The following is a 27,878-nucleotide window of genomic DNA, read 5'->3' on the forward strand; positions in this document are numbered from 1 at the left end:
TCACACTTATTTACAATGATCTCATGTAAAAACGTATGTGCATAACTTTATCTCATCAATCAAATATGTGAATGACCTTGTCAAGCTATCCAGTCGATTTGTAAATCATTAGTAATAATTTACATGTGATTTTAATAAAAATGGCTATTCCCTTAACTAAGGGTGTTACACTGCCAACACAGCAGCACATTCAGTTTAAAGACAGATATAACAATGTGTTAGTTTCGCTGTCTCAAACACTTTATGCATCCTTTCTCATAATTTTGGAAACAAAAAGCATATAGTTCCTGAAATGAACTTTTTATGTGTAGTATATATGGAAAAAAATCATATTGTCTTTGTTAGGATTTTTTCTTTTCTTTTTCTGTCTTCCGCACTAGGTGTTTGCTCTTCTATGGTATTACTTTATTTAGAATACAAAAAGTTTTTAGTTCTGTCAAATGCCACTGAGCTCAATTCGTGCTTTTGGGATGCAGGCCTTGACTGGGTTTAGCTTAGTAGTCAGCAAACAACCTTGTAAACGCTGTGTGAAGATGGATCTGAGTTTGTGAAGCCTATTGACAAAAAGAGTTATTTCAAAGGACTGATCCTTTATTGTCAAATGAAGCCAATTAAGTTTTCAATAAAATAAAAGTGGGGTAATTTATATGACTTCTAATGAGAATTAATTTTTTTTTACCATGAACTACTTTTTAAAATATATAAACTTTGCTATTATCTTGTATGTGTGTGTTTGCATGTGGTGCATATGTGTATTGGGGAAACATGCACGCAGAAGTCAGAGGAGGTCTTAGGAGTCAGTTTTCTACTTCCGCTGTGGGTTCAGGCAATAAAACTCAGCTCATCAGATGTGCACAATGCACATTGCACTCACAGAACTGGCCTGAGGGGCTTCCTAGAGCATCGAAACTCAGGATTCAAACTTTTGAAAGCTTACAGAAAATCAATTATGTTTTCTTCAAGGGCCTCTATGTGTATCATAGAAAAACCTCAAATGCTGTCTTTCATGAAATGATTATAGTCAGTATATACTGTGACTGTTGAAAATATGACATTCTCTGTTTCTTCTTTTTTCTCTAGGTGCATATCTTTTACCATATTTAATACTACTTCTGGTAATAGGAATTCCCCTCTTTTTCCTGGAACTTTCTGTGGGTCAAAGAATTCGGAGAGGTAGCATCGGGGTTTGGAATTACATAAGCCCTAAACTGGGCGGAATTGGATTTGCAAGCTGTGTAGTAAGTTTCCTCTGGGAAAATTTGGCTTTTACCTGGCCTGGCTTGGGCTGATGTAATCTTCGTCTCTGTTAACTCAATGTCTTCATCTCTGCATAGCTCTTTCATCATATTTTAGAAGCTGCTGGGACATAGAGCATTCACTGTACAAAACTATCTATGACTACCGATAATACCTCAATCTTATAATGTATTTTAAAAGTTCAATTAAGAGATTATCTTAAAGAAAATATAATGTCTTTCAGATACAAAGAAATAAGATCAAGAATTAAAAATCATTAGGTGATGTGAATTCCACGTCACAGTTTTTTATTTTAAATTTATTTATTTATCAATTTATTTACCTTACATCCTGGTCCCAGCCCCATTCCTCCTCACCCCTTTCTCCTCCATGCCCCTCCCCAATACCTCAGAAAAGTGGAGCCCCACTTCACTGTTTTAAAGGGAGGGAGGGGCAGAAGGTACATTAGGTAACTACACTCCTTTCTTTTGCAGGTGTGCTATTTTGTGGCTCTGTACTACAATGTCATCATTGGCTGGACATTGTTTTACTTTTCTCAGTCTTTTCAACAACCTCTTCCTTGGGATCAGTGCCCCTTGGTGAAGAATGCATCTCATACTTGTAAGACATATGCTATATTGTCTTCTTATATTTATTTTTTTAAATTAGTAAAGGTACAAACTTTCTTTCCTGCTTCTTAAATACTATGGTGAGTGTGGGGAAAAAAAACCCTCTGAAATGAGCATCTTAACAGACTTTCTTTTGTTTTTAGAATAGCCCCTTGCTTCAATTTTTGGAGCCGCCCAACCAGAGAGATAAAGTAGACATTATGTAATTTTGCTGAATGTTTTCAGATGGATTTAATGTACTTAAGGTTTTGGTTTAAAAGATTGTAAGCTTGCACATTTTCTGTTGTAAACCTTGTATACCCTGGGTTAGCCTCATTTTCATTAAAATCAACAAAAGGGAGACAAAATACTGATTGAACTAAACTTACTATTTCTACGCTGTTGGCTATACTGTTTTGCAGCCTGTATTTTTAAAATCTCAAAAAAATAACCATTTTCTATAGAATACAATCACTTATGAGGCTAAATTTTTTATTAGCCAGATTTAAGAAAGTAACCATATATAAAAAGTGAAACATTGTATTTAATTCAGTATATATGAAACATTACTATTTGAAGTTGTAGTATACATAAGCATTTTTGTTAGCATAACAATTTACATTAGTTTTCATGTGGCAATCCTGAAAACATTGTTCTAATTTTGCATTTGCAGCACATGTCACTTCATTCTAGCCCCTCACCAAAGTCCCTCTGGCCAGCAGCTATCACATTTTACTGTACTATGTTAATGTGTTGTATAATTATGGGTCTGGAAGGCAAATGGTTTGGTTTAATTAAGTCTGTAAGAAGGTCACATATACTTTAGGATTTTTTAATAACTATAAAAGGGGATACATATTTTGTGGCTTTACAAAGCTTTCAAATCTTTGCTGCTCATTGCTAGGGTGATTGCTGTTGGCAGGCTAATGATTTCTTAGGAAATTGTAAGAACTGGCTTATGGGCTTGCTAGAAAAAAAAACTCAGTAATACTCACTACTATTCATATCATCTGATGAGTGCCTTTTATCTCCCCTTCACTCCCCGTGCAGACATCGAGCCAGAATGTGAAAAAAGCTCTGCCACCACCTATTACTGGTACCGGGAAGCACTGGATATCGCCAGTTCCATCTCTGAAAGTGGAGGCTTAAACTGGAAGATGACTGTCTGCCTGCTGGCTGCCTGGGTCATGGTTTGTCTGGCCATGATCAAAGGCATTCAGTCATCTGGAAAAGTTAGTATGTTAGAATCTCTCCTAATTCTGTTAAGCACCAGTGTGGGTACTGTCAATCCTTTGCAGCTATACCCTACAACTCAACTGACAAATTTCTTGAATACTTCATCTAGGTATTTACAGATCAGCCAAAAGTGATGTTTTAAAAAAATGTGCCTAAGAAAACGACATAAAAACTAAGTGTTTTATACTGACATTTAATATCATTTGTAATATTTCCTTATTCCAGCAAAATCTTTTTAAAAGCTTTCAATATTTAAGAGTTTGTTTAATTTGCTATTTATTCATCATCTGACGCTTTTGTTCTCTGAGTACAAGTCATGTAAAGTGATGGAAGGAAGAATTTACTTTTTTGTTTGTTTGTTTGTTTAACCATGTCCTCCTTTCAGGAATTGTTTTAAGAACTAATGCATAAAGAGCCTTCAGTTTATGTACTGTTGAACGTTTCTTAAGGCTCTTGTTGTCCTCAAGTAGTTAGAATAATTCAAGCTACCAACGCAGGAAAAATAAAAGGGGACAAGAACATGCCTCCCTGCTCCAAAAAATACATAAATAAATAAATAAATAAAAAAATACATAAATAAATAAATAAAAATAAAAGATTTTAAAATACTGTGGCCAAAAAACATATTATGTAAAATGTAACAAGTATATAGTTTGCTGTTTTCTCTTTTAAATCATGCAATGGGGATGTAATTCCTATGCATTCTTTTGCTCTCAAAAGAATTAAATCGTATTCTTATGACCGCCATTGTTTTAAATCTCTTTCCATCTCTTGGTTGATTCATAGCTCTTTTCTCTGGCACCTAATAGTATATTATAATAATTTTTCTTCTCAATGTGTGGCTGTAATAATCTATCTGTTTAGTCTAACTGGGCATTCTAGGTTAGTAGCACTGGAAAGAGTCACAATTGGAATACTCTACTATTGACAATGATAAGAATAACTAATAACAATAAAGCATGTTGATAATAGTAATAATAATTATAATGGTTATAATAATTATAATTGTAATAATAATAATAATAACAATAATAATAATAATGTGACATTGGCACTGGTGATTTGAGTTAAGCCAGTATTAGGCACTGATGTGTAGTACATTTTTGTTGTTGTTGTTCTGGGATCTGTAATAGTTTGTGTCTTACTTACTCCTAAAAGCTCTAAACTGTAGTTATTACTTTCAGACCCACTTTGCAACTTTTTTTAGAAAGAGGCTTGAGAAACTAGGTGACTTGCTTAAGTTCATGAGTAGCCAGTCTTAAGACTCAAATAGGCACGTACATATGGAGAGAGGAGAGAGAGAAAGGGTCAGAGGTTGTTTCTTTCTTACTATTCCCTTTCTTTTCTTTCTAAGACAGGCTTTTCTATATAGCCCAGCTTTTCTTGGACCGGGGTCCTCCTGCCTCCTATGTGGTAGGAATACAGCCATGTTTCTCCTTGTCCTGCTGTCTCCTGTCTGTAACCCAGGAGGCCTTGGAATGCAGCACTCTCTGCTGCTTCTTAGTGTGATATTTATGCTCAGCAAACAATGACAAGGAGATGGGGGCAAGGGAGAACAAAAGATGGTCTAATTCACTTTTGCTTCTTGTTGACTTAATTTCAGTAAAAAAAAAATATTGATACCATTTTAACCTGAAGAATCACAGTTGGCCTGGCAGTTTTCCCCCTGTTGTGGCTGCTAAATTACTTTGCATATAAATGAGGGAACATAATAGCTAACACAAAGCTAATGTCTTTCAATCTTTTGTGTTATTGTCTTCAACAACAACTTAGTAATTTTAGACACTGCTTCGATTGAGTGCACCTTGACTATTTAGGAGTAATTGAAGTTCTATTATGCATAAGTAAGTTCTTAAGCCATGTCTAATCACATGCACATGAATGCTAAGATAATGTTATGTAGAAGAGCCACCTCTGGTGGGCCATAAGCATTTAAAATCTGTCATGATCATGTTTTCTAAGTTTGTGTCTTATTGTCACTTAAAGAGTAATTTATTCTTTAAAAAAGATATTCTAGTTTCTATTATGCTATATTCATAAGTTATGATTGTACACATGTATGAAATGCAACATGCTACAGTTTTTGAGGAAAACATATGATAATCAGTTCAAGTTAATTGATATATCTGTCACATCAAATATTTAGCAATTTTTATGATGAGGTTTGACATTTACTCCCAGTGATATTGGTGGTACTTTCCTGCTTTGTCTTTAGTATCATGCAATAAAATTGAGTCAGTAGAATGGAATATAACTTATGAAGTTCACGTGATTTACACATCCAAGGAGAGGACGCTAGGGAGAGAGTGACACTGAGCCAGAATTTGAAACAAGACTTGCATTGTACTGGATGCTGTAATAAAACCCAGGGTCTCTTCCACTGAGTCATTTATCCTTATCTAAAAAATATGTAACAGTCCAGATGGGGCAAAAGCTAATTGTAGTGAATGCTTAAATTGACACAGTTCTTTAGTGTGGAATGGTGAGAGAACTGTAAAGGATGAATGTACAGCTCTGTGTCTGTATTAAACAACCAACAAAAGCCTCCAAAAATAATTATGCAAGCATTCGGTAGAGAAGAGTGCTGGGGGCTAGCACGGTGTGCTAAGTGTCATAGAGAAGTCCCCGCTAAAAGAGGAGAGTTTGCTAAACAGTTTCTTAAACATGCAAATACATGCAGGGTGGGGAGGAGGAAATGCCAACTGAAGCCACACGAGTGACAAGAGGAGGATGCTGGTACTCTCCCAGGCCCCAGAATGCACCTGCAGCACTGAATTGTCATAGCTTTTATTTTTCTACCTTTATTATAGTCTGTGGTCATAGCCCATATCCAGCTGAATAAAAAGGAGTCAGCAAAGCCACAAACAACAGGACTATGACCCAATAGCAGACTAGAGACAGAATAAGAGTGATAATAAGTCATTAAATAAAGAAAATCTTTTACAAAGGATGCTTGGTGATAGTGAAATTAGTGGCCTTCATAGTAGACAGCTCAAAATTATTTTGGTTATCAACTCTAAGGAGTCTTAACATTAAAACTAAGAGACGTATCTCATTTATCTGTTCTAAGATTACGTACTTCTTAGACTATACAAGGGTCATAGACACTTCCATTTACCTATTTATTTTACAAAAGTATTGTAGCACTGGCTACATTCAGAGGTTGTATGTGCCTTCATCACATTTCCAGCATCTTATTGAATTCCTGCCCCCAGAATAGAATATTGAAATGAAGTGCTATCAATTTTCTCTCAGCCCCTGGATGATGTTTCTTGTTAGTATTTCTTCACTATTAATGTATTACTCTGTTAAATATATTGCATATATTGGTCTCTTCATTCTGTCAGCCAAATGGTTCATAAGTTTTATCTCTAATTTACAACAAAGTTGACAAGTTAAAAAGGAGTAAGCTAGCTGTCCAGAATTAAGTAACTAATAAACGAAAGAACTAAACCCAGGCAACTAAGTCCTCAAAAATAAGTTTTTTTTTCTGAATGTGTGTTTGTATTAAACAATTTAAAATAAAGAGAAGAGCAATTGAAATTTTTATATATATTCTAATTTCAGTAGTGTAACAAAATGAAAATATCCTATATAATATTTTGGTTGACAAACTAATCTTTTACTTCATGTAATTGCTGTGAAAAGTATCTTGGTTGACAACTCTAAGAAGTCTTAATATTAAACAAAGAAGCATGTCATTTCTCTAATCTAAGACTATGTACTTCTTAGACTATTCAAGGCTCATGGACACTTTTATTTTATCTCTTATCTATCTATCTATTTATCTATCTATCTAATCTATCTATCTAACAAAAGTACTGAATACATGCTGTTTACAGGAAACTGATTTAGTTTTAGAAATACAGCAAGGAACAAAATCTAAACTTAGGAAGTTTCTATTCTAGTGACAGAGGCAAACCACAAATTTGTAAAATAATTCCAGGTAACAAGCCTACAACACCAATGGATACAATGATGTATAATACTTAGGTATGTATTTACAATAAAGCAATTTCATATAACAATGTACCTGTGCTTGTGCTATATATAAGCAAATTAAATGTTTATTAGCACTCTTATAAAAGATTTCGCTATGGAAATACAGACATTTGCTTAAATGTAAATTTGTGTTTAAGAAAAAGGTGGGTGCTTTGGATAGTGCTTACTGAAGATACATTATTTTAACTCTTAGAATTTTAGAATGGAATATATGAATATTTATCTGCTTATAGGAGGGAATACAATCAAGGATTTCTCATACTCATTAGTATTCATCTGTTTGAAATCTTGACAGTTTTTACATTGTAAGCATGAATTATTTCTGTTTTCCCTTAAAAACACACTAAAATTTTATCACTACATTCAAATTAGTGTATTGAAGAATACAAACGTAGGTTGCACTAATAAAAGAAAATGAAAATAATAGGGCCACAATATTAGGATACAATTTTAAAATAGCATGGAGTAAAGATAATGTTTTTTTAGAGAATTGTACACAAAAGAAACCTTACCTTTCTATAAGTTCTCCTTTAATGTGCAGTATTTTTGATGATATCTACTGTGAGCTGTACCCTAGTGAAAGTAGATATTAACTGAGAAGTCTCTGTCTTCAAAGACCATAGTGCGAGGAGCCAGGCAGATGGCTGCTGTATTAAACACGGCAACAGACACAATCAGAACATGCATTAGGCAGCCTCAGAAATGGTCCTGGAGTTTGAGAGATTTCACGAGGTGGATACTTTTGGGCCTCACTAAGATTCTTGGAGGAAAGCTTACCAGAAGGTTCACAGACAGGTCGTTGTAGGCACAGAATCCAGCAGGATGCTAAGTGCTCCCCTGTGACTTGAATATACAGTTTTTGCAGCCAGAGGGAGATAAAGCAAGAACTGTGACCTGTTTGCTGATGGACATTGAAGTGTCTGCAGAAACTGCTAAAGCGACGGGCGCTTATATAATAAACACTGTAAAGATTGGAAGGTTTTAACAGTTCAGCAAACAATAACATCAAATGTCTAGAAAACTCCTCCCTAAGAGGCATGCATGGTGGGATCTCTGGGATGCAGAGGAGAGCTGACAGGGAGACTCTGGAGGAAAGATGAACAGGAAGTAAAGTGAGGATGATGAGAATCTTCCAAGTCACTTATGAAGCAGCAAGTTGAATTGATTTTAAAAAATGTGCAAAAAGACTTTGTGCTTTTGGTAGCCACAAGATTGTGGAAAGACACAATCATATGAGACCTAGGGGATTGGCAGCGGGACAGAAAGCTGACGTCATCAGAGAGAAGCAAGAAAGTAACTCCTATTTCTTAAAGCACCCTAATAAGGAGAAACTACCAAATGTAAATGAAAGTGTATTGTCAAAGCAGAGGCGAATCTAAGATTATTGAACAGATGTTTGTCTCTATTAATGAACATAGAATTATTTTATTAAAATATTGATTTTAATATACTGACATTCTACACACCAAACTAATTTGTACTTGATATCTTCAGCATGCTTAAATATGACTTCCGGGGGATAAAGGGCAGAGGAAGTACACACAGGCAGCTTGCTTTATATTATAAGTTCTTCATAATTACTCCATTCCCCCACTCCCTACTGCAAGGCCTCCTCTGCTTTCACAGCCCCCCCCCCTTACCCTCCCAGCGTCCCCTCATTTTCTGTTTATACACATACATTTGGTACAGCCATGTTGCGTCTGCGAACGTTTTAGAAGTGCAAGAAATTTGAGTGAGCAGGAAAGATGTGGCCTCCATCCTCACAGAGCTCATATAACAACTCACTGCACGGACCACGAGAGAAAGCTCAAGTAAGGTAACATCAGCAGTGCGACAGGCTGTCAGAAGCATCGCCAAACCCAAGGATGACATCTCCTAGGTGATATCCTCACCTCTGCTGTGGCAGAAGTAACAGCAGATGGCAGATTTCACTTTGAAGGAAAAAAAAAAAAAAAAAGACAGTCTTGCTTGGGGTACCCAGGAAGATTTCTGGGGAAAGAGGGATCTGTGAGCAGTGAAGAGGAGAAGGAGAAGTGTGCTTACAGGGAGTAGCTGACCATGCTGCACCTACCATGTGGTAAGGATGTGAGGGCCAGAGCTCTGCAGGAAGAAAACATAGCAGTATAAAAGCTTTGCCGGGCCCAGGGAGCAATTAACAATTCATTCAGTGCTATTAGAAACTCTCAGGATGCATTCAGGGGAAAATAACGCAGCTGGGAAATAACGCTGACTTGGAAGCAAGGAGCAGATTGCAGACTGTCTTGGAAATCTCCACATGGTTGACTCCAGCAACTGGCTGGCTACGGCCATTTCTTGAAATAAAGGGGGCATAGCTTGGAGGGAAATTTAGAACTTTCCTTTCCCTGTGGGAAAGTTTTAGAGGTATTAGACCTCCACGTGGAGATTTCAAGGAGATAGCTAATGCCTGGGTAAAATGATTCCTTTGGGTGATAGCAATTTGTTGAGTTTCTCAGAGGGAAACATTGCAGAAAACACGGTTAAAAGTTTTATACTGAACACGATGCATAAAAATGACTCAGCACGTTGGGAGATTAACAGATTGCTTCATCATGAAACACTGCTCAAAATATATGTGAAACATGGGCCAGGACTTATTAGGGCGTTCATGCCATTTCTTTCCTAAATATTGCTTTTTAAATGTGCGTTATAAACAATCGACAGCATTTATCCTACGCCGTATTTATGCACCAACTCAAGGGAAGTTAAGTCAGTATTTTTCAGTGCAGACCCACAGTGATATACTGTTCAGCCAATGAGCAGGATTAAGTCCTGTTATAAATGATAAACTGTGTCTTGTGACACACACACACACACACACGCACACAAACACACTATGCGGATGATGCCCTGTCATTTACAGAAACACAGATGGAGCATAACTTAATCGAAGTAAATCGGGAAGTGAAGGACAAGTTCTATGTGCTCTATTGTCTGGATGCTAGCGAAGTCTATGACGTAAGAGTAGAGGGCAAAATAGTGGTCATTCTAGAGACTGGAGAGGGAAGAGAATGATAAAGAATTGTTGGGCAATGGCAAAAAAAAAAAAAAAAGGAAGAACACAATCTAGCATTCTGTGTCATGCTGCAGTGAATAGAGTTTACAACAATTTTAGGTGCATCTTAAAATAATAACAAGAGAAGAGTTTAACGATTCACAACAAAAGATGTTAGTGTTCTTAAAATTGTTATTAAACATTATATATATATATAGTATTGAATTGTGCTGTGCCCTACAAATATATACAACAGTATGAATCTGTCTAAATAAAGTTTTATTTTGTCTCAAATGAGATTTTTTTAAAAGGCTGAATCTAGAGCAATCTCCAGAGCAAAAAAGTGACTTTAGTAGTTATTAATATTGTTACACAAACAGTGGCTATCTAGAGTGTTGTTTTAAGTAAAGATTAGTCACTAGTCTGTCTCACCTATTGCTGTTTTTCTTTGTTTGCAGATCATGTATTTTAGCTCTCTGTTTCCTTATGTGGTACTCATATGCTTCCTAATCAGATCTCTCCTTTTAAATGGTTCAATTGATGGCATCCGACACATGTTCACCCCTAAGGTAGGTATCTTATTTTCCATGACATTTATTGTAAGACTGTCCCCATAGCTATGTCTAAGGGCTGATTGTTCTAACATTAATATAGTAGATTTCAAAATTACAGTATGTTAACACCTCCCACGAAAAAAGTACTTCTTCTGTATCTCTAACTAGATCCAGCCCCAATTTGCAAGCCTATCATTCTGGCTCTTCAGTAAGATTGTTGTTATTTATGTGAGAAAATTCTCTCTTTATGAAACAGCCTGTGGTTTTTACACTGATGAATTTGAGAAATTCTGATCTGCATTTAACATTCACCCTCTGCTTGAGTAGTGTATAACCAACTTGTGTCACTGATTATTTGAAACATCAACAACAGTACCTTTCTGCTAGAAGAACTCATGAAAATATTAGTCTCCCAAGTGTCTGCAGGTTACAGATAATCTAAAATCCACAAATTTGGGGGAATAAACCTAACTATTTCCTAGAAAATATCACCTCGAGCAGAACTAGTGTTTTCTTGGAAATGTTTTGTCCCCTCTGGAGTCATAGTTATAGTGGTAAGCTTGGGAATTTTTATAAACACATACACAGTTCAGGAAAATTTCTGTTGGCTTCATGGGGAGTTTGAAGTTAATACTGCTGATCTATTAAGTTGATCTAAATTTACTGCTATGCACCTTGATCCTTATTACCCATAAAGACCTTGTAGACTTAATCATGCCTTGTTATTTTTAAAAACAACAGAAAACAGAAATAGGTTTGGATGTGCATGCGTTTTTTGTGATTCACCAAATTAAAGGATCAGGGAGCTCACCATTAGCCTGTGAAAACTCGGCGAAGGAGGGCTTGGGCTGCAGTCAGACAGTGGAGGTTATGTGAAGGACAAATGTGGAGCTAGGGTGGTCCTGTAAGCCGGGGCGGAAGGGATTAGCTCTGTGGAATTCTTTGTCAGCTGCCTTGTTCAGAGGCAAAAGGAGCTGTGTTCTTTGCATGTCTGGTTCTAAGTTTGTATTCATTTTGTAGGAGCAAAAATGCTGATGTGGGCGTCTGGTTTCCTTCTGTAGCTCAAAAGTGCTCATTAATATTTGGTACCTTTGAGAACATTCAATGAAACACTGCTTTAGACTCATAAATTTCAGCCACATTAGAATTAAAACCTGTTTCAAGCCTCACATACTTAATAACCAAAACTATTTCTATTCAGAGCGTTGAAGAAAATGTTTCCCAAGTTCAATGCAACTAATTCTTCTGGGTAAACTTCTGAAAACTCCTAAGTTCAAAGCTGGTTGTTCTACAGTTCTGGAGTTGTATTTTAGTACATAGTTTAGAACGGATACACACTTTTAAATGGAGCTAGCATTTAAAATTCCAGCCAGCATAAATCAACATTTTAAATGTGAGTTAGGGATCCACATTAACATGATAGTTTCTCTTTCTTTCTTTCTTTCTTTCTTTTTTTCTTTCTTTCTTTCTTTCGTCTTTCCTTTTCTTTCTGCAGCTCACTTTCTAGTTGCAGTTGATAAAATGGTGTTAGTATACTCTAGGGCAGTGTTTCTCAACATATGGGTCATGATCCCTTTGAAAAACCTCTATCTTCAAAAACATTTACATTACGATTTATAACAGTGGCACACAAAAGTACAGTTACCAAGTAGCAAAGAAAATTATTTTATGGTTGGAGGTTAGCACATGAGGAACTGTATTAAGAGTCACAGAACCAGGAAGGTTAAAGGACAAATGTCTAAGGTGTTGATATAAAAAAAAATATAGTAATTATAGCATACTTTTTTGTTTACTTGCTTTCAGACAGGGTGTCTCGAACTGAGTTCAGCCTGGCCTCACACCTGTGACAATCCTCCTGTTTCAGGCTCCCAGGTTTTGGCAAAGCAGTCATGAGATACCGCACTTGGCTTTTCCTTACTTTTAATTTACATTGTTTATGTAGGGAAGAAAGTGCCTAAGCTCACAATATACACTGAAACAGCAAGTGGAAGTTCAGTTCTGAATTTGGAAGCAGGAGAAATGAAGTCTTTAGAAATGGCTCTTTCCTGCCACCTAGTGGTAATGCCATGATAGACAGTTGGTTGTATTCAGAGCTAAGCATCACAATGTAGTATGTGCGTATTACTTAACTGCTAAAAGTAAGAATATAATCATTATGTTTGATAACAATTTATAAAGTATTAAAATAATTGAAAATTAATGCTAATTAAAACGAACTTAAGCACTATATCCCAATATCTAAGGAAAAGTGGGAGTTTTAGAGGCCACATAGGTTATTATTTATTTCTGCCTCTGACCTTTTGTGTAATGTTGGGCTTTTTTCCCCCCATCTTTTTAAAGGCTCAAATAATAGTTTCAACAACGACATGGGCTCCTGTGACTATTGAGTGAGAAAACACATGCAAAGCATTTCTGTTTGCCATTTGGTGTCTGTATACAGTATCGATATTGGACACTTAGAATGTGGTTGAGACTGTGGAAAAAAAATTTGTTGTTACTCTTTCTATTGAAAAGGCTGCATCAAGAGGATCACTATTTGCCATGTTTTCTCTTTTGTTAAATTACTTGGTGGCAACATCGTGATCTGAAACTGGGTAGAATTCATATTCTCAGCACTCCCCTGTCTTGCATTAGGCTCAATAAAGACAATTTGACCTTAATGCTGGGAAGATAAAAAAATATCAATTAAGCATGTTTTCTGACTGGAAATGAATATAAACGCTTACTGAGGTCCATACAGCTGTAGATAATATTATTTAATTTAACTACTTTATTACATTCTTTAAGGATTTGAAGGTTTTTTTTTTTTTTAAAGAAGTAAGGCCAACTTTATGAAACTTGCTTACACATTCAGAGCATTAATGAGTCAATATTCTATTTTCGAAGAAACCATTCCCATGAAATTTGAAAGTCAGTAAATAATACCAATGGAAAGGCACAATGGCAGCCCAATCCTGCCTGTTACATACTGGTTGCTTCATCGTCATATTTTCACAGAAAACACAAAGCCCAAGAGGATTGTGATGTGAAGTAATTATTTCACTTGTGTTGGTAGTTGACTTATTATGCTTTGGAAAAGACAAAGATTATATACAATGGGGAATTTTCAAAGAGTAGTAATTTCCCTGTCATACTCTCCTGTGATGATTTATCTGAAAGCACTGAAAAGTTATTTTGTAAGCAGAAAATCTCCATGTAAGGGCTTGATAGTATCTCCTATTACATTCTTAGCTGCTTTCTTAGAAAAATAGTTATTTCTGTTTATTTATTCATGGGGCATAATTTATTCTATCATTTTAAATAATGTTAGGGTTCATATATATAATTTATCCATATTAAAATGATCTAATTCCATAAAAGTGAATGCTCTGAGCTAGGAATTTGTTACTGATCTCCGTTCTCTTCAATTTCGCACAGCTGGAAATGATGCTGGAGCCCAAGGTTTGGAGAGAGGCAGCGACTCAGGTCTTCTTTGCCTTGGGTCTGGGCTTTGGTGGAGTCATTGCCTTTTCAAGTTACAACAAGAGAGACAACAACTGCCACTTCGATGCTGTGCTCGTGTCCTTCATCAATTTTTTCACTTCGGTCCTGGCAACATTGGTGGTGTTTGCAGTTCTGGGCTTCAAAGCCAATATCATAAATGAGAAATGCATTTCACAGTATGGACAATTATTTTCCATTAGCCTTTAATGACACAATTCTCTATAAAACATGGATCGACGAGCCTAAGTGCTCACTCTCAATCTGTTCTATTTTTCCAGAAATTCCGAGATGATCTTGCAGTTTTTGAAAATGGGAAACATTAGCAGGGATGTCATTCCCCATCACATCAATCTTTCAGCCATCACTGCAGAAGACTATCACTTAGTGTATGACATCATTCAAAAAGTGAAGGAGGAGGAGTTCGCTCTTCTTCATATCAACTCCTGCCAAATCGAGGATGAGCTAAACAAAGTTAGTAGGACACGCCTGAGCACCCAAACGATTATCCGCCAGTTAACTTATGCATCAACCAAAATACTTCTTCAGGGAAGTGGGCTGCAAAATGCCCGTGGATGCAGTCTTAAAATTCTCAGATAATTCTGCATCGAATAGAATATGTTTGCTTACAGAGGTCGTCTTTATTTTACAAAGCAGTCTCATTGACTGAGTCACGCGACTATACAATCTCACTGTAAAATAATTAATGTTGATTCTGAAATGAAGACTAATTCAATACACGTTTTGATAGAAAATTTGGTGCAGAATTTGATTTTAATTTCTGAGTTTCTGATGAATAATTAAGTAAATAATAGTTTTGGGCATTTGGCAGTTTAGTTAAAAATATTTTGCTTACAATATAATTTATTTTAATCAATGAGGAATTGGGTATGAATTTTCTCTATTGAGTGCTACCATCTACTTCCATTGCCATATAGGAAGATAGAATTTTCCCATAAATAATTTTCAGTAGGATAGTTAGCTATACCTAGATCTCGACATAAGGACCCCATGCTGGCAACTGAGGCTGAATCCATAAATAGTTATAATAATCTTGAATTCTAAAAGAAAACATAATTTCTAGTTTTCATAATTGAAAAAATCTGATTCTGCTAGCTAAGGAGATAGCACAGTTACCTTGCGGGTAGGTTAGAATTTCACCTTTTAAATAATACAATGTGTCACTGTGTGTTTGTAGGATAGGACATCATGTGTGGGCACTCTCCCGTGGGGACGTGTCGAGAGGCTTCAGGTGGTCAGATATCATCATTAATTACCTTTCTACCTGTGACTTGAGACTGGGTCTCTAAATGAACCTGGAACTTGTCACCGCGATCTACAAGGATATGTTTGCTATGTTGCTATTTGCCGCTGAAACCTTATCCCTGTGCTGCAGTTATAGACACACGGCAACAGGTGTGACTTTTACATGGCGACACATAGCAACAGGTGTGACTTTTACATGGGGATCTGTAATAAGATCCTCACATTGCATAGCAAACACTTCACCCACTGATAAATGGCCTCATTTTTTATTTAAAAAATTTAAGTTAAAAATATTACTATGCAATGTTCTGCCTGCATGTGTGCCTGTCCACGAGAAGAGGGCACCAGATCTCATAATAGATGGTTGTGGGCCACCATGAGGTCATGGGGAATTGAACTCAGGACCTCTGGAAGGCAGCCAGTGCTCTTAACCTCTGAGCCATCTCTTTTGTTTTGTCACATGGATTGACATTGATCTTACATAGTACTAAGTTAGATCAGAAAAATTTTGTTTTGGAGTTTTATTTCTCCCATACACCTATACATTTCATATTACGCTTTATTCCTCTAGGCAATGTCGCTTATACATTCATCCACAAGAACCTTTGTCATTTTATTTCAAGGAAGAGAACAAAACCACAAACAAACAAAAGTCAGGCAAACAAATAGACAAAAAAAGTTTCATGCTGTTTTTTTCCTTTGATAAGTCTTTGAAATTAATTTTCTTATGATTGAAAATTGATTTTATGTAATTCCGTAATTTCTTTTTTTGCATTCTTTTATGCGAGAAAGCTTATTATTTACATTATCTGTTTTCTTTATTCTAGTTAACTAAGTTACTTCATAGGCCAGAAATATTTGCACACATATATATTGTGTTTTTTATTACAGTAAGTCAGTGTTTATATTCACAAGCCTTAACAAATTTTAAAAATGCCATATATTTATTAATATGCTATATCATTTCACAGCATTTGAAATAATAAGCAATACGTTATAGTTGTACATTATGTTTAGCAACTCTGAACGATATTTTAGTTTTTGGCTACTCAATACCATCCATCTTGATTCTCAGAATGAGAACATGATTTAAGAACAGTTGGGATGTAAAGTGAATAAATAAATAAACTTATATACGTATATATTTTAAAAAAGAAAGAAAATACAATAAAGTATATGACTGTTTTACAAAGTAAAAAATAAGAAAAAGAAATAAGAGCACGAGCCACACGCCGAGGGGAGGCCTGGTGGCACTCAGAGGAAGGATAGCAGGCTACCAAGAAGAGACTTGATACCCTATGAGCATATACAGGGGGAGGAGGTCCCCCTCAGTCAGAGTCATAGGGGAGGGGAGTAAGGGAAAAATGGGAGGGAGGAGGAATGGAAGGATACAAGGGATGGGATAACAATTGAGATGTAATATGAATAAATTAATAAAATGTATTAAAAAATAAAGCATATATACAGTATTATTTAATTTCAATAAACCACCAAGCTATGCTAAAGCAATTTTTAAAAAAGAGAAAGAGAGAGAGAAGAGCATATGTTAGCATATCTCTTTGCAGTAGCTGGCCAGTACTTAGTGATTTCCCCACCTTCCTTGATGGGAGAAGCATCTCAATCTCTCGCCCTTGGGTGGTGTTCCTATTTTCTGTGTTCTGCAGGCGGTGCAGGGCACTGGCTTGGCCTTCATCGCCTTCACAGAAGCCATGACACATTTCCCTGCGTCTCCCTTCTGGTCAGTGATGTTTTTCCTCATGCTGATAAACCTCGGGCTTGGCAGCATGTTCGGAACCATTGAAGGGATCATCACTCCCATTGTGGACACGTTCAAAGTGAGGAAGGAAATACTGACTGGTGAGACCTTACTCTTGACTTTCAGCATGAACTGTAATTGTATGCTGGTGAGAGGTGAAAGAGGATACTTGTGTTATCTCTTGGATTTTATTAATATCTAGCATACCTATATTAGTATATTAAGTATTTTTTAGGACAAAGAATATACTTAACAAAAGTTACATTTATATATTTATCTTCTCCAAAAAGTAGTTTTCATTTTTGCCCTATATCGGTTATTCATCAATTGCTGTGATAAAACAGCATGACAAGGCAACTTATAGAAGAAAATTTTACTTGGGGTTAACATTTTTGGAGGGCTAGAGACTCTGAGGTAGCAGGTACTTTGAGCAGCAACTGAGAACTCTCAAGGATTCACAAGGAGGAAGTAGAGAAAGCTATATCTACCTTGGTTTTTTTTTTTTTTTAATTTTACTTATCTGTGTTAAAATGGAATTGGGACAGATAATATAGTCATTATTTATTTAACTGCCAAGAAGCCTATGACAATAGCTCTACAATATGTGGAAAATCACATGGATTACAAATGTATCTGTAAATTGTTATACTAACAGCAAAGTGCCCCTACATTTATAAATCCATTTCTTAGATGTTAAGCAGAAAAGAAGTTTAAAATAGATTTTTCTATCTGTTTCCTGGATAATCAGAATGCTCAGTTTTATAATCATCACTTTTCTTTGCATGCTTAAGCTGTTCAGGAAAGATAAATATGTAAATATGGGTTGATGATGAAGCTTTTTTTGATTAATTTTTTTCTTTTATGCTGTAATGATGACCATATTTCAATCAAACATGAAGGTATATAAGTTTGTTAATCTCATTAGAAACCATACTAGACTCATGATTAATTCAAAATTACATAGGGATTTCAAACTACACAAGCTTATTAAATGTAGTAATCGCCTATGACTATGTGCTGCCTAGAAAGTCACTTTCTATTAATAATAGAAGTAGGGTATGAATACTTATTTTCAATTTTTAATACAATTTCTCCCTCAGTTATTATTTGTACTTGGTAGGTATCAGTACACAGAATTAAGGATATGAGCTATGTATTATTAAATTTAGTAAAAGTTAACCCTGTATAAGCTAACTTCCAACATGTAATTTTGTATAGAATCAGAGAAGCTATTGCCTACAACAGATTATAAAAGTTGAAAAATGTTGTCTGAATGTAGTAACTTACAATGAAGGAAAGACTAGGCTTTGACTAAAGGCTAATTTTTATATATTTATTTATTTTCTTTAGTTATCTGTTGCCTCCTAGCATTTTGTATTGGCCTGATATTTGTGCAGCGCTCTGGAAATTACTTTGTTACAATGTTTGATGATTACTCTGCTACTTTGCCTCTGCTAATTGTGGTCATCTTGGAGAATATTGCTGTAAGCTTTGTTTACGGCATAGATAAGTAAGTATACTTGATTGCATGCAGTTATTTTTCAGCTCTGTTTTGAAAAGTTCAGTCAATATTTCATTTCAAAGGAAAGAGAAATGAAAAGGGACTAATCTTAGTCAAATATTTCACAGCTTTGGCTGATTTGACAGTTTACTGAGGTGTACTACCCAGGTGCATGAGGGCTAAAAGTTGCATACAATGTAAAGTTGTCTAGAATTACAAACATTTGGCTAATTCTTATTATCAAAGAATAATACCAAACGTGGTAGATTTTTATGAGTTGGTGAGAAAGAGAGAGAGAGAGAGAGAGACAGAGACAGAGACAGACACAGAGACACAGAGACAGAGACAGAAACAGAGTGACAGAGGGGAGGGGATAGAAAGAGACACAGTGAGGTAATGGTTTATAATATCAGAAAGATTTGGGAAAATTGTCTGTTCTATTTTGGGATACATATATAATTTGATTGATTCACAAAAATTCATATGTAATTAAGTGAATTCTCTATATGTTTAAATCTCAGTTGCATATTTTTATGTGTAAGGAATGTGAACTTGATATGAATTGAAATATGACATTCATCTCAGTGAATAAGAGATATTTGAAGTATTATTCAATATAAATCATTGTAAATTTTACATTCATTTTCTCCACCTTATATACAGATTGAATGATGAAAGTCTTATGTAAAATGCATGTTAGATAAAGACTTGAGTACTGTTTTGTGATATGAATAATATTATTGATATTGAGTGGGTGTTTTGACAAAATTGAGAATGTCTTACTATTGTTGTCCAAAACTAAAAGTGAAGAATAATAGGGAATTGTATTTAATAAGCATGTTTCATGTAGCAAAAGTGCCAGTAGGCATATTAGAAGTAAATAAAGTCCTATGCTTTAAATTGGGTGAAAAATTCTGTATTATGGAAATTTATGGAGACTAAAGGGACCGGAGAGATGGTTTAAGAAAGAACTCAGAGGAAGGATAGCAAGTTACCAAGAAGAGACTTGATATTCTAAGAGCATATATAGGGGGAGGAGGTCTCCCTCAGTCACAGACATAGGGGAGGGGAGAAGGGGGGAAGTGGAGAGAGGGAAGAATGGGAGGAAACAGGGGAAGAGGTAACAATCGAGATGTAATATGAATAAAATAATAAAATGGAAAAAAATAGCAAAAAAAAAAAAAAAGAAGAAGAAGAAGTAAAGAACTTACAACTAGCATGAATCCTGGAGTTCAGATACCTATAACCCATGTAAAAAGTGCTAGTAGGGCATGTTGGCCTACCCTTAAATCTCCCCATAAAGAAAACACATGGAAATCTCTAGTAAGTTGACTAGCCAAAAGGTAGCATTCAGTAAAACACACTGCCTAATTATATCATGATTGAGAAAGTCATGGAGTGTCAACCTCAGTGCTACACACACACACACACACACACACACACACACACACACACACACACACCACACATGCATAAACATTCATGCATACCTGCATGCATGTCTACATATATAACACCAAAAAGGAAATGAAAATTAAAGTAGTAATGAGATATCTTTATACACTTAACAAGAATGGACAATGTTCAGACAAAAAACACAAAACACGGCTAATATAGATGAAAAGGAACCCTCTTTTGTTGCTGATGGAGATATGAAATAGTTCAACCACTTCAGAATACAGTTTAACAACTTATGATAAAAATGAAGATACTTTTATCATATGACATATCCGGTGCACAGTTAGGTATTTACTAAAAGGACTTGACGGTATATTCCAGACAAAAACATGTACATGAATGTTTATAACATCTTTACTCACAAAAGTAAAGAGATGGAAACAGTCAAGATGCTATTCAACAGATGAATGAATAAATTCATCCAGAGAATCAAATAATGTTCAATCCTAGGCAAAGCCTACCAAGCCTTGAAAATAATATTGGAGATATAAATGTGGAAGCCATATTTGATAATGCTGTATTCTCTTGAATACCCCCTTACTACAGTCTGTTTTATGGTATCCAGATCAGTGTTTGACAGCAGTTGAGGATAGGCGCAGATGTATATATTGAGCCCAAAGGATGTTTAGGACAGATACTATAATAATAGATATATAATGTTATGAGTTTGTCCAAAGTTATTGAAAACACAACACTGATGAATCTTTATCATGAGCTATGGGGAGCAGATGATGGTGATATGTCAATAAAGTTTCATCATTTTTAATATGTGCAACTCAAGTGTAGGATGTCAATAATGAGGGCCATGATTTATGAGGTGGGGGTCAGGGATATATTGGATTCAGCATCTTTAGGCCAAGTTTGTATGAACCTAAAATTGTTCTAAAATTAAATATATATGAAGAGATATTCCCTAGCTACTTTTCAGATGGTAAGTGGTTCCTGCCTGTAGAGGAAGGCAGCATTCTAACTGTGCAGCTAGAATATTGATTTAGATCTTGACTCCAAGGCCATATTTTTCAATGTGTTAACAAATAGTCACTGACTCCTAACCTTCCTTGTAATATTATTTGATATTCTTATCAGACTTCTTTCTCAATGAATAAGTTACCCATTTAGATTTCCATTTAAATAGTTCATTGTTTGCAGAAGGCTTGCTAGGGAATATCAGGTTTATAGTCGTGTTCTTTCACATCATGGAGCAGCTCTGAATGTTTTGTGTTTGGCTCAATAATTTTATGATTTTATGAGCTCAGTAACCTCATGCACTTTTACTGAAATCCCTACTAATCCTTGCTAATACAGTTAGAAGATCCTAGACCATTAATAGTCGATAATCTAAATCTTAGCTTTTGAGATAGAAAATAGTTTAGCACAGAAAAAGAATATATTGAAGCATAGCGGCATGGTGAATATTAGTAAATATGAATACAAATGTAAAAGGGGTATTCTAAAATGACGAGAATGATGACAGCATTGGTCTTTGCTGTTTTGAGTTTTTAGTTTGGTTGTTTTCATTTCTTTATTCATTGGCTGTAATAGTGAAATCGAATACTGCCTTTGGCAAGAGGATACCTCCACAAAAGATACCTTCAGGAAAGGATAAGTCTCTGTGAACCTCAAGACCTTTGTGGGAGAGTGCAGCGAGGACAAGCAGCCATGTATCTAGCACCTTCTTTAATGTCTTCAGTTCATTGTATCAAAGGCTGCCATGCCATTCTGACGACATGGCCCAATTTCAAATGAGTTTCCTGGATTATTTCACTCACTGTAAAGACTGCAAAGAGCTCAAGCCACAGTTAAGATCATTAGTGAAAGAATGAACCGGTTTCTGAAAACAGAAACAAACCAGTGTTCCCTTCTAAAATTAAACTCTATTCTGAACACAAAATAATGAGGAGATACTAGCACGACAGAGATAGTCAGGGCCAGCACAAAAGAAAAGCCCAGGTAAAGGAGAGGAGGAAAGCAGAGACCATAGGTCTGACCCACAACAAGCCAATCTGTGGTCATTTTTCAAATATGGAGGTGTCCTAATTCCTTCCTCCTGTAAATTCAGGAAAGTGAATTTTATTTAAGTAAAGTCAAGTCTCAAAGGAAAATAAGTCATTTCAAAAGAAAGAAAACGAGGGAACGAGACACACAACAAAGAATGAAAAAGTAAAAATATTTCACAAGGTATTCAAGTAAAGTTTTAGAATTGATGGATATTTCAAAAGGGTGGACTTGTAGAATTATTTAAAAGAAGAAGTACACTTAAAAACCTAAGTGTGGCAACTCAGAAAATAATTGTGAGTTAAATGTAAATATGTCATATATGAGGCTCAAAATAAAAGGAACATAAAGGAAAACATAGTAATTAACTATATGAGAAGAGAAAATAGTTTTATTTTAACAAAATCAAGTAAAAATAATGAATGATTTAGAAAAAGGAATAGGACAGATGTGAAGGAAGGATGAAAAAAATATAATATATTGTTTCAGAGAAAGTTTAGAGGCCTGGTGGCACTCAAAGGAAGGATAGCAGGCTACCAAGGAAAGACTTGATACCCTATGAGCATATCTAGGGGGAGGAGGTCCCCCTCAGTCAGAATCATAGGGGAGGGGAGTAAGGGGGAAATGGGAGGGAGGGAGGAATGGGAGGATACAAGGGATGAGATAATAATTGAGATGTAATGTGAATAAATTAATAAAATATATTAAAAAAACAAAAAAATTTTATTGAAGAAAGTGATCTGAAATAAGTGGTAATGTGATTGCTGAAAGGGCACACAGAGTTCTTCAAAACCAGATGTAATAGTCAATATCAGATACTAAGTTATTAGGACAAGAAAAAAATACTGATCACCAAACCAAATCAAAATTTTATTTAGATAAAGCAAAATGATTTCTAATAGAAAAATTTGCTTCTCAACAATTTTTTTATTGTTAATGTTAGTTTTATATGCTCATATCAAGAAAAGAAAAACTATTTTTGAACATAGCTAAACTGATATGCAAGCGGAGTGCTTGTTGACAGTAACAGTTGTGAAAAACCGTCGGTAAAATTTTTATGATCCCACTAAAGAATCCACCAGAAATCTGGACTTAGATTCCTAGAAAGTCTGTGAAACGCATCAGTACAAGCACTTGTGGGTGGCAGCAAGAGTCATTTTTTATTTACATTTATGTAGTTATCATTTCATTACATTTTGACTTATGTGTTTGCGGAACGTATACTATAGAGCACATGTGAGGATGTGAGGACCACTTTTATGTGTTGTTTCTCTCCCCATTATGTGATTTCTGAGACTCTAATTCAGGTCACCGGGTTTGATGACCTTTACAACTTAGTCATCTTGGTGGCCCCAAGACTCACTTTTACCTAAAGACAAAGCGTGACTTTGCAGTGGCTGTGTGCTGGTTCAGAGTTGGTGCTGGATACCTAAAAGGCTGGATCACTTTCCCTATAAATGATGCTACAATAATATCCAAAATTTCCAAAATCCAGTATAAGTCTAATCACAACTCTGCTTCTCCTGTTAATGTGTGAGTAGTAAAGGAATCAGATGCCTTTGTGAGTAAGAAAATGATGATGGCCTCAGGTAATTACCACTGAGAAACTACAGGACAAAGTAGAGTGATAGTCCTTGGAAAACACAAACTGTGAGGGAGGAACTTGAAGAATAAGATTGGACTTGAGAAAAATGTGAATGAGTTACAAAGTGGGAACATTCAGTTATGACACTACTGAACAAACCAGTGAAACTTCTCAAAACTATGAACACCCATTGCAGGTATTTGGTGATAGCGTAGGATCATGATTGTGTTTTATAAAATGGTAATGAGGTAATGTTTAAAATAACAGCAAATTTAGCATTCATAAAATAGGGTAATCATCCACAGTAGACTTCAACAATTAGCCAAAGGTTTACACTAAGAAAAATTATAATAGCTTTATTTATTTTGTACAATTGATCTTCCATTATGAATTTGTGTGTGTTTGTATTGTGAAGGGAAGTGTGTCTGTTTATGTGTTTGTGGAAGCTATAGGTTAACACTGAGTTGCCCTTTTTTGATGCTATCCATCTTATTATTGTTTTGAGTGGGTCTCTCGTGGAGCCAGAGGCTTGCTCTGTCAGCTAGACTGGCCAGCAAGTAAGCCCCCGGAATTTGCTAGTCTATATTTCCCTAGCCCTGAGGTTGAGAGGCGTATTCATGTGGCTTGGCTTTTTATGTCGGTGCCAGAATCTAAACTTGGATGGTAGGCATTTAGTCCACGGAGATATCCTTCTATTCCTCCTTACGTGATCAGTCCAAAACATACTAATGTGTTTAAATCTAGTTGTCTGTCAAGTTATTAAGGTGATGTTATAAAGATGGAAGAATAATTAAATGTTTTCTTTCTACCCAGGTTTATGGAAGACCTAACAGATATGTTAGGTTTTGCTCCAAGCAAATATTACTATTATATGTGGAAATACATTTCCCCTCTAATGCTACTAACTTTGCTAGTAGCTAGCATTGTGAATATGGGATTAAGTCCTCCTGGCTATAACGCATGGATTGAGGAGAAGGTAAAGCACGAAACGCAGGGGCTTATTTTGAAGTGAAAATATTCCATCTTATAAAGCTTTTATTCGTTTCATTGCATTTTTCTCCACTTCTGAATGATGTTGGTTTGGTTCGGGGATATTAAGATGTATAGTATGTATTTCCCACAGCTTTGCTGTTTATTCGCTGTGAAGTTCTTTAGCAAATGGTAGTCATTAGTCTTCCACTTATTAAACCAAATCTCCTCATCTTATCCTTGAAGAACAGTGGCTGCATGGCTTTTGACTCTTGAAAACATAGAAAACCTCCAGAAACATTTTTCTATAGAAACTTATCACAACTTAGCTACTTACAATACTTAAAATACATATTAGTGATATGGACACACTTTAAAGATATGTTGAAAAGAGGTTCTATTACAATTATTTCCTATGAGAAGTAACTATGAAAGGTATTTTCTTCAGTAGCACTAGCCACACTGGCTCAAGCATAACATCTGTGTTAACTGTTACAAACCAACGCACTTGCTTTAACTACTCTATGGTCAATAATTCTACATAAAAATAGCAAGTTAACAATGGAAACACAGACCAGCCCATCTTCCTTTTCAAAACCCTTGGGACCAGATATGCTTTGTACTCTAGGTTTTTCAGATTTTTGAAAGATAATATGGTACACCACATAACTGAGAGTGACAGAATACCCCAAAACATAGTGACTGAGAGTTTTGCTGAGTTATTGTCAATTCTCTTGGGTTTTCCTAGGTTAACAGTTAATAGTCAACAGTTGCATTCAGGTTAGGGAGTTTCCCTCTCTCTCTCTCTCTCTCTCTCTCTCTCTCTCTCTCTCTCTCTCTCTGTATGTCTGTCTGTCTGTCTCCTTCTCCCACTCTCTCTTTATCTCATTCTTGGGTTCTCTTAAGTTTTATGGGGCCAGGGAAGAATTATAACCAAAATAAAAATGATTGGACTTCATAGTCATTAAATTTGCTGAATGTCACTTTCATTATTTGCTGTCAGTCAGAGCAAGTGACATAATTATCCCAGCATTCGACATATAAAACCAATAACAATGTAACTTGTTCATATGAGCACACAGAAAGACGACTGACACTTATTTTTTTCCCTGGCTTTACCAGGCATCGGAAGAATTTCTGAGCTACCCTATGTGGGGGATGGTTGTCTGCTTCTCTCTGATGGCTCTTGCGATACTTCCTGTCCCAGTTGTATTCGTCATTCGTCGCTGCAACCTCATAGACGATAGTTCTGGTAACTTGGCCTCTGTGACCTATAAGAGAGGAAGAGTCCTGAAGGAGCCTGTAAACTTAGAAGGAGACGACGCAAGCCTCATTCACGGAAAGATACCAAGCGAAATGTCATCTCCAAGTTTTGGTAAAAATATCTATCGAAAACAAAGTGGTTCTCCGACACTGGACACCGCTCCCAATGGACGCTATGGGATTGGGTACTTGATGGCAGATATGCCGGATATGCCAGAGTCTGATTTGTAGCCGGGGTGAAAGCAAGGGTTGAGCTTGATTCATTTTTATTAATGAATATCGGTTCTACTATGAGAAGCATTGCTTCGCTTATCACAAGGTGATCTCAGGTGTCCATGGCTGTGATCTTTAATCCCAACAGTTTAAGGCAGTTCAAGAACAGCAATCCTCAGTTTACATTTGCACAGAAATGGTTACAGACAAAGCTTACAGCGACTGAGGTCCTATTTTGCCAGGATTTTTAAAAAAGCACTTTTGGCATATTTTCAAGTATTTCTATCTCTTAAAAAAACAAACAGGTATTACCTCAGTTTCTAATAATTTCTGAATTTAATGTTATTGGCAATTTTAAAACTCCCTGGCCTATCTTACATTTTATAATTTTGCCTTCAGAGTAAGTCCCAGTATTACCATGAATAGTTGTGTGGGCCGGTGTCTCTCAGCACATATCTATGAATAAGCTCTGTAGATAATCTTTACTTATTTTGGTAGCATTGAAACCTTCTTAGGCACTTAGTTGAAGGAACCTGCAAAGTATTTTCTTATATGATAGCTGTATAGAGCAATAGTATCGGAGTAAGAAGGCACTAATGCTGGACAACAGGTTGAGTTCAGATGTGACTGAGGATTAATGTGATGGCTGAATATTTTGTGTAAAATAGGTGTGTGAAAATGACCTAAGTGAGTTGCTCCGCACTCTAAAGAGTTATGCAGACTGCATTTTTCTTATGCCGTGTGCCTAAAAACCTACTTAATATTTATTGTGGTTTCGAGATCACTTATAGTATATTTATATAATATACTTGCAATGTATAGAGATGTCTATCAGGACTCTAAGTGCTGATTTGAAAACTTGAAGCAAGATAGCATTTGATTTCATATATTTCTGTTTTGCTTCATTTTATGCAAATATAAATCCTTTTTTTAAGTGATTGTTAAAACTGTATGGCATTACATTTTAACCTACAAATAAACAAAGTTTAAACGATTGTGTTTGCTTCCCTCGTTGATTTGCCTTGACTCACCTGAACTGGATTATATCTCTGGGGTGTAACCTAGGTTGTCTTGTATTTCAGCCAGCACCTGAGCATTTCATGGTAATCATCACATTCCAAGTGGGATTAACAAAGTCACAGGGCTGAGTCCACTTCACAGACAAATCAACAGTAGATCTGACTGACTGAATGGTGTTCTAATGTAGTCTCAAAATACGAAAAAATTGTATATAGATTCTAGAAAACTGTGAATGCAGTTCAGAGCTTCAACTATTTCATGTATGACATCAGCTAAAGAACAGGAAATGTGCGTAAAACAGCTTTAGATACACATTACAATGTTATTAATTTTTTAAAAAAAGATTTATTTATTATTTACACAGTATTCTGCCCACACGTGTGCTTGCCCACCACAAGAAGGCACCAGATCTCATTACAAGTGGTTGTAAGCCACCATGTGGTTGCTGGGAATTGAACTCGGGACCTTCATATGGTGGGGGAGGAGGTCCCCTTATGTCACAGGTCTAGGCTAGGGGAACAGGGTGAAAGAGGTAAATGGGGGAGGGAAGATACAAGTGAGGGGATAGCAATCAGCATGTAAGCTGAATATTATTTTTAAAATATGCTAGACTCTAAAATGGTATAGATATCTTAGTTTTAAAATTTACAATATGATGCTAACTTAAAGAGTATCTACATTTGTCATGCTCAAAAACAGACATAAAATAATAAAATGGCTGTA

The 27,878-nt window shown here is 35.8% G+C and overlaps 1 protein-coding gene across 1 annotated transcript in view; it reads left to right on the forward strand.

Annotated features, from left to right (window-relative positions):
- Slc6a15 (solute carrier family 6 member 15) overlaps nt 1–27,232 on the forward strand; it is a 30,544-nt gene extending 3,312 nt beyond the window's left edge. Inside the window, exons 2-11 of the mRNA XM_051139728.1 lie at nt 1,081–1,238; nt 1,731–1,857; nt 2,895–3,076; nt 10,554–10,664; nt 14,067–14,308; nt 14,411–14,603; nt 17,060–17,252; nt 18,502–18,661; nt 24,504–24,666; nt 25,782–27,232. Of these exons, the coding sequence (XP_050995685.1) occupies nt 1,081–1,238; nt 1,731–1,857; nt 2,895–3,076; nt 10,554–10,664; nt 14,067–14,308; nt 14,411–14,603; nt 17,060–17,252; nt 18,502–18,661; nt 24,504–24,666; nt 25,782–26,153 (1,901 nt within the window). The 3' untranslated portion in view covers nt 26,154–27,232. The remainder of the gene's footprint in view (nt 1–1,080; nt 1,239–1,730; nt 1,858–2,894; nt 3,077–10,553; nt 10,665–14,066; nt 14,309–14,410; nt 14,604–17,059; nt 17,253–18,501; nt 18,662–24,503; nt 24,667–25,781) is intronic.
- The last annotated feature ends 646 nt before the right edge of the window (nt 27,233–27,878 follow it).

This window comes from Acomys russatus, chromosome 31, assembly GCF_903995435.1.
Source record: "Acomys russatus chromosome 31, mAcoRus1.1, whole genome shotgun sequence".
NCBI classification, from domain to species: Eukaryota; Metazoa; Chordata; class Mammalia; order Rodentia; family Muridae; genus Acomys; species Acomys russatus.